The 8,258-nt window shown below is 46.4% G+C and overlaps 1 protein-coding gene across 1 annotated transcript in view; it reads right to left on the bottom strand.

The window, feature by feature from the left end:
- Pgr (progesterone receptor) overlaps positions 1 to 5,038 on the bottom strand; it is a 64,213-nt gene extending 59,175 nt beyond the window's left edge. Inside the window, exons 1-2 of the mRNA XM_008848670.2 lie at positions 3,350 to 5,038; positions 1,805 to 1,956 (exon numbers count right to left, since the gene is read on the bottom strand). Of these exons, the coding sequence (XP_008846892.1) occupies positions 1,805 to 1,956; positions 3,350 to 4,959 (1,762 nt within the window). The 5' untranslated portion in view covers positions 4,960 to 5,038. The remainder of the gene's footprint in view (positions 1 to 1,804; positions 1,957 to 3,349) is intronic.
- Positions 5,039 to 8,258: the final 3,220 nt, after the last annotated feature.

Genomic DNA, 8,258 nt, shown 5'->3' on the forward strand with positions numbered 1-8,258 from the left:
TTTTGGGATGCTATTCCAAGGGTAATGACAATAAGGTGTTCTTCATTCTGTGCATGTACTTTATGGAGTAACTTCTCAGAGTTAAAAGCACGTGTGTACTTGTGCATTCCATCTAACTTAAAGCATCACAGTTAAAAAATTTAATATATATCTACTAAAAATCAGCTGCTGATTAGCTGTGTGATTTTTTTTCAAAAACCCAGATTTAAGTCTTTGAGACTTGCTTCTCTGTGACTGAGTTTTCTAAAGGGGATACTCAATTATAAATTTATAGTATTCTAGGGATACTGTAAGAATGGAAGTAATCATAACACAGAAAGGCATGTTGAAGAATTCATCAACAGAAATCAAGTACGAACAGTGACTCCACCTGACCTCCTACAGTACGAAGTTCCCACACACAGAACTCACCTCTGTAGCTGTGTACTTCCACACAGAAAGGTTAAGCCCACCCCCTCCTCTGCCCGACATTTTCAAGTATCCTTGTTTAAGACTGTTTCAATGAATTTGAAATGCAATTAAAGATACATGAAGCAGAATTCATTCAATATCAGGTAAATACATTCATCTTTTATGAAAAATACCTTCTAAAATTATACAAAGCACATATGCTTTTGTGAAGAATGCCTTTGAAAACCCCCTTAAAGTAAAAATGTTCTGTTCCCTTCTTTGATACTTATATATAGATGGCTCTTAAAATTCAGAAACTTTCAGAAACAATAATCAAAAGAACTGATATTCAAATCCTTAGTGCTTTGTTCAGGTGTTACCCAAGCCTCGTTTTGGTTTGTTAGAAAATACAGTCATTGCTAGCATTAAAATGTGAAGAGATCTTTAAATGTATTTTTATCTTCAAATACAAACAGTTTTGGCTTCTTAGAGTTCACTGTAAGTAGAAGAAATTTTAAAATGTTTCTATGAAAATTAAAGATTGAAATACACTCTGCAAGTTAATACAAGATCACTGGATAAATGTATAACTTAAAGGGTTTTTTAAATGTGCAAGTTTTATTTAAAGTAAAACACTGTTTTAGAGACTGTATTACTCTGATGCTCAGATTGTCTTTTTAGTCTGAGTAGTCTACCCCAATCCTCTTACACATAAAACTATGCTAAACAAAAATCAATTTAAACTTTTGTAGAATTATGTAAACAATCTATCAATATGCATTTAGGAAAATGCACGTGTATATTATATATTTGTAACTGCATCATGAGCATGTTATTTATGTATATAAATGCATATGCACAGATTATAGATACACATAACTATATAATTTCAATTAGTATAATTTTTCTTTTGATTAAAAAAATCTAAAGTACTTTGTGTACATAATAGATATCTGAAAAATAACAATAAAGCAAAACTACATCTTAAACACTAATCACCCATTAACAATACTGTGGTTCGTTCCTGTTGAGAGTGTGTATATGTATGTATGTTGAGAGTGTGAGTCAAACAGCATAAAGCTGTAACATCCAATCACATTAAATCTTGGGTAGTATAGGAAAGCCATATTGTTAAACTATCATATATTTGTCTCTTTGAGACAGAGTCTCCTTGTAGCCCCAGCTGGCCTGGAACTTGCTATATAGACACAGAGATCTACCCACTTCTGCCTCCAGAGTGCTGATATTAAAGGTGTCCACCACCACTCCCTGGCTCCATCATATATTTTAAAATATAAAGAAATGTTGCCATTTCTTAGGAGCCAGGAATAATCAAAACTATAAAATATGAAATAGTCTCCATTGACCATGAAACCAATAACAAAGAACAAAGAATCAATAGAAAGGTGCCTACCTTCCATTGCTCTTTTAAAGAAGACCTTACAGCTCCCACAGGTAAGCACGCCATAGTGACAGCCAGATGCTTCATCCCCACAGATCAAGCAGATTTTTTGAGGTAAGGAATCGAAGCCATACTGTGGGCTTTGACTGGCTTCTGAATCCGTCCTTGAAATACAGAACAAAGACTCCACTTACTTTAGGTGCCCTGCTCTCAGGTAAGAAAGCTTTCTAAAATCAGCTTTGATGAAGCAAAGTAGATTTAAAAAATAGAATTCAACTACTTATTTATGTATCATTTTTTTTTCTTTTGATACAGTGTCTCATGTAGCCTAGATTGGCCTTGAATTTGCTGTGTACCTAAGACTGGACTTGAATTCCCGATCCTCCTGTCTCCAGCTCCCACATGCTGGGATTACAGGTATGGGTCACCAAGCCCTCTTTATTAAGCGCTGGCAATCAAACCTTAGGCTTAGTGAGTGCTAGACAAGAACTCTACCAACTGAGCTACATTCCCAGCCCCCAGGGCAGGATTACATATATATGTACACATTTAAGAGATGTGTGAAATAAACTTGATATAATGAACTACCTAGGACAGATTCCCTGATGTTTTAAATTCTTAGCCATTCATCAGGGGTCTCCTCCGGTCATGTCCAGGAAACCTAGAAACTATCAGTTGAAAGGAGTCTTCCCCCAGAGCTCCTTATATAGACATGATTTTCCCTTTGACAGATGAAATGCACTATCTTTGGAGCATGCTGGGTTACAGCAAACATAGCTCACCTTTTGGAATTTATTGGGGCTTAGCAATGGTTTGTAATCTTGAAAATAGCTTTGTAGAGACTCATTACTCCAACATACAAACACATAGATGTCATTTTAAAGTGTTGTTAACACAGATACTGTTTTGCGGAGTCACATCGTGAGAGACTACAAACTCAGAGCATTCTTTTTTTTTTCTTTAAGTTCTATTAATTCAGTATTAAAAAACATGTATGAAAAAAGTAGGAAATCCTAAACAGTATCAGTATAGAATGTTTAAATCCACTGTTCAAACACATCACTCTCAAAATGTACCTTAATCCGGCTTCCTATGAAAATGGGACCTGCCAAGGGCCCAAATCCCTGAGATATTTTTACTTTCATCTCTAAAGCTAACTTTGAGTCCCTCTCCTCCCAGGGGAACACTGTCTTAGTCTCGCCAACAAACACACCCAGGGTCAATGTCCTTCTTCAAAAAACATTTTTTTTAAGTATATAAAGTCGTACCCAAGGCATGGTTACCCCTCCGCAGGACAACAGGAGACCCAGAGTGACCGTGCAAGTTTTAAAAAGGTGAGTTCTTTCTGGAAAGTTTCAATGTTTTGGGGGAAAGGGTGCTCCTAAGTGAGGTATCTTTTAAATCTCCCCAAAAATATAAGGAGAGGGGAGATACCTCGTGTGGGGTCCCGAAGGCCCACCCCTCACCTACACCTTGTGGAGCCCTGCACTGTGAGATGGATGGAGGATGGGAACCTGGACCCGCCCAAACCGCGAAGCTGGGGATGCAGGTGCTCACCTCAGGTAGTTGAGATAGGGCGGGTAGACCTGCGTCAGGCCATCCTTGAGTACCGCTGCTTGGTAGCCGAGCTGCGGGAGCCCATTGAGGCCAAGCGGCGGGTAGATGGCGGGGGCGGCCCCGGCGGCAGAGGCTGAGGACGCCAGGCCTTCCCGGGGCAGCAGGCAGGAGCCAGACCCAGGGGGCTTGCAGGGCAGGGGCGCGAAGGGACCCTGGGCGGGCGGCGCGCCCTCAGCTTTGTAGAGGATGCACTCCAGGGTGGACCCCGGAGAGGGTGCGGAGGACGCCGAGGTGCTGCCAGGGGCGCTGGCCACCGCTCCTTCCCCGGGCCTGGAGGACGAGGGCGCACGCGGCGGCTGCGCCAGTGGGAAATCCGGGAAGGTGGCGGCGCTGGCACCAGCCACCAGGTACGAGCGCGGGGAGCGCGCGGCCGCCTCCACGCCCTCCTCCTCCTCCTTGATCTTTAAGCCGGGAGGCTGGTAGTCGCCGTAGAGAGGGAACGCATCCTCCTTGGGGTCGGTGTCCGCGGGGTAGGCGCAGTCTGGGAAGTCACCGCAGGAGACAGGCGGGGACTGGGCGGAGGGCGAGCCTCCTCGAGGTGGGGCGAAGGTGCCGGGTGCGGGGACCCCGCCGTCGTAGCTGTCTCCCTCCAGCAGCTGCCTGGTGCGGGCGGCCAGCAGGGCATGGTGGGGCAGGATGGGCACGTGGATGAAATCCACCACTGCGGTGGCCAGTGGGGAGCGCCCGGGAGCCACCGGAGCATCCTGCTCCGCCAAGGAGACCCTGGGAGCGGAAAAGCGGGAATCTTCCTTGGGGAACAGGGTGACGCCTCCGGCGGCGGCCCCGGGCACGCTGGCCGCGACTCCTCCTGCGCTGGTGCCTCCCAGGGCCCGAGGTCTGCCCTTCGGAAGCAGACCTGGACCAGCAGAGCCATCGGCCTCGGGGCCACCATCCTCCTCCACCTCCACTGCAGCTGGCTGTTGGGCTGGCTTCACCTGGGCCCCGGGCCAGTGAGGACTCCCGGAGGTGGGGAGCAGCAACTGCCGGGACGGGGACAGGCCCCTGGGCAGCACCTTCTGCGCCGCCCCAGTACCGGGGCTGTCGGCAGCCTTGCTCTCCGGCCGGCTCATGAGCGGGGACAACACCCCCTTGGTGACAGGGACACCTCGGGGGTCTTCCGGAAGCTCTGGGCCAAACAGACACCAAGAAGTGATGGCCTCGCAAGCTGGAGGGCTGGCGTGGCTCTGCCCCGGCCCGGAGGGCGCCAGCAGCGTGTCTAAGACACTGTCCAAGACTCTGCTGTCCTTCTCGGGGGCCCTGGGATGGCCACCTCCTGCACCCCGGGGCGCTTCGACTCCGGAGAACGCGCGCTCCACTTCGGACAGGGGCTGCTGTTCCTGCGTTTTTCCTTCAGGGGGCTCCTGTCCCTGGCAGGACCTAGGGAAGAGCAGCCCGTCCAGGGAGAGAGGGATGGCCGTGTCTGAGGGCTGGCTACCCTGGAAGGGACCCGAGTCAGCTCGCCCCAGCAAGGGGGACCCAACCTTGGCGGGGGAGGGTGTGCCTCCCGGAGCGTGGGGAGCGCGAGGATCCTTTGCCTGAAGCTCAGTCATGACGACCTGCGCTCCCCTTTTCTCCTCCCCTGTCTCCAGGGAGGAGGGAAAGGAGAAGGAGGGGGTGCCAGTGATATAGGGGCAGGGGGAGGAGAAAGTGGGTGTTGAGGCAACGGGACCTGGGATCTCCACCTCCTGGTAGGGAGGGGCGGCGCTGGTCAGCTTCGGCCAGGATCCTCCATCCAGAGGCAGAGGCAGAGTGGCTGAGGAGCTGGCCCTGCAGCGAGGAAGAGTCAGGAGAAAGGTTAGCTGTAGAGGTGTCTTCTCCAAACTGGCAGAGTTCTTCAGGAGGGTTCTGTCGGTGGATGGGAGGCGCCTGATGCTCTCTAGGGAGGCGCTGGAGTGGCTGAGGAGACAGAGACAGGGAACCTGCTATCTCCTGACTTTTCTGTGTTGAAACCCACCGGGGCATGCCAGGAAGTTCGCCTGGCCGTCCTCACTAACACCCCGGGACTGGTTGGCCTTTCGGACCTACCCTTTCTGAGTCTTACTTGGGTGGCGGCAGAGTCTTCCCTGCAGTCCCCGAGCCCAGCGGTCTCCGGTTGCAGGTTTCACTCTGAACGCCAGGAGATGCAAGTTCTCCTAGAGCTTGCTCCTGGCACAGCAGAAGCCTTGGGCTGGCAAATACTACAAAAGCTCACAAATAGTGACAGTCTAGACCAACCCCATAGCTTTCTAAAAAGGCTCCAAATGCTAGGAAGGCCCGCCCAAATCTCCTCCCTAGCCAATCACTGGCCAGATCTGAAATTCTGCAGTTGGCATTATATGTACCCACTCCTCTGAATTCCACTTGGATTATCAGGTGCTTTTTAGAAAGGACCTGGTAAGGATACTAGTTTCTGTCCTGTCTATTAAGAAGCATTACCACTCTCAGTGGGAAAAGAAATACATTCCATTGGGAGCGATTTTGTAAAAATTTAACATAGAGGAAGACTTTTGGCTACAGTATCTTTTAGAATAAATGTGAAGATTATCCCAGATATTTTAATCTTTAAGTTTTATTTTTTATGTTTTGTTTATGTGTGCAACTATGTGTGGGCATGCCACCTGTATGCTGGTGCGCGCAGAGGCCACAAGAGAGGAGTCAGATCCCCTAGAGCTGGAGTTCCATACCTGTGCTTGTGAGTCCCCTGATATGGGTCCTGGGAACTGAACTTGGGACCTCTGAAAGAACAGCAAGTGTTCTTAACTGTTGATCCATCTCTCCAGCCCTTATTTTAATTTTTCACATTTATTTATTTATTCATTCATTCATTCATTCATTCGTGAATGGGCACATGCATGTGTGGTGAAACAGTCCCCAACAGTTGGTTTTTGCCTTCTTCCATGTGGATCTAGGATTTAAAATCAGGTTCTTAGGCTTGGTACCAAGCACTTTTACCCACTGAACCATCTAATCTGCCCCTAACTATTTTTAATAAAGAGATTATCTTGTTATAACCTCCACAAAGCCAATTGTGCACCTCCAGAGAGGTCACCAGTGTGACTTAACAGTTTGGGACAGGAAGCCATTTGGTAAACACATCTCTATCTTCATGGGAAGATATCTGATTTGTCTTGCGGAATTTACCCCAGAATTTTCAGAAATATCACTTTAAAGAATGTTTCCTTTAGCTCTAACAATATCTTAAGATGCTTGCAACAGACAGGGGCTAGAGAGAAGACACAGCAGTTAAGAGCACTTACTGCTCTTCCAGAGAACCAAGCTTAAGTTTCAAGCACCCACATGGCTGCTACCACCCACCCTTAACACTCCAGTTCCAGAGTCCCAACACTATCTTCTGGGCTTCTTGGGCACCAGGCATGCATTTGGTACAATTACAGAGCACACATGCAGTCAAAACACTTATAAACATACTTTTTCTTTTTTTTAAGATTTCCAATAGACATGCTAAACAGCATTTTCTGTATTCAATGTTTTACTGTTCTTAAAATAATTATCTTTGAACTTGTAAAAAAATCACCTTTAAACTCATGAGATCACAGTAGAGTGGAGAGAGCATTACAATATATTTCAGATACAGTCATAATTTCTGTGCCAAACCCAAGATCAGTGGACACCTTGACATAGCCTTAAATATGTCCTTTTCAAAAATAGTATCAGTCATTTGGAAAGCTCCTTGTGTATGTGAAAGTCTGATTTATGCTGATGCCTTACAGTTTCACTCACCCAGCTACGGGGGATACAGTGGGAGACTCCAAAACTCCAGGGCAGGTGGAGCTGCTAGAGGTAAGTGTCCTGAATTCCTGAATCACCAGGGAGTTTCTACACAGTAAGAAATCAAACTTGTCACATTAGACCACTAGGTTTGGGAGCTGACTGTTTCAGCAATGCCTTAATGCTGACTAATTTTAGATACGTAGGAATTAGGGAGGTAGAAGAGGGGTAGAGGTGTCTCAAGGAAGCAGGTATCATCTGTCCACAGGGCATCAGATAGTAGAATGCAGTGTGGGAACTGAAAGGTGGTGTTATGGACAGGGCACGGAGTAAGTGTGGGAAGGAAATTGATGCAGCTGGAGAAGTGGCCTGATTCATTGTTGTTAGTACTGTTACTGTCCTAGAATCTCTTCTTTTCAGAATATCTTCAAGTGCTCAGCACATTTCATCAAGCTATAACTTAGGTACCATGCAGTCATGAACTTGGAGTCTACAGTTCAGAGGCTTTTATTAATAGCATGGTCATGGTTGTATGACTATCACCACTATCAATTTTGAAACATTGATATAACCCTAAAAACAAACCTCAGACCTTCAGTTACTCTTCCTTTACCCCTAAATTTCCCACAGCCAGTGATCTACTTGTGCCTTTGTATATTTGCCTATTTCAGACATTCCATAGAAGTGGAATCTTGCCCCATGGCTTTGCAACTGGCTTCTCTCCCTTAGAATGATGTGTTCAAGATTCACCTTGTTCCTTACTCCACTGCTTTATGTCATTGATGAATACTTCGTCACACAGATGTACCATGTTGATGAATGCCTCCTCACACAGATGCACCATGTCGATGAATGCTTCCTCACACAGATGTACCATGTTGATGAACACTTCGTCATTCACATACACCATGTCGATGAACACTTCATCATTCACTTACACCATGTGGTATTTCTGCACTTTGCAGTTGTTGGACTTTTGAGTTGTTTCCACTTTTGGTTATTATGAAAATGCTGCTGTGGTCGATCCTGCGGGAATTTTGTACGAACATATTTTCTTGTCTCTAAGACATCATCTAGGGCTGGAAATGCTGGGTCAAATAGCACCTGGAGACTTAACCTTCTGAACTGAAGAACTGAAAGA

The sequence above is a fragment of the Nannospalax galili genome, unplaced genomic scaffold (genome assembly GCF_000622305.1).
Source record: "Nannospalax galili isolate Female #2095 unplaced genomic scaffold, S.galili_v1.0 scaffold824, whole genome shotgun sequence".
Lineage (NCBI taxonomy): Eukaryota > Metazoa > Chordata > Mammalia > Rodentia > Spalacidae > Nannospalax > Nannospalax galili.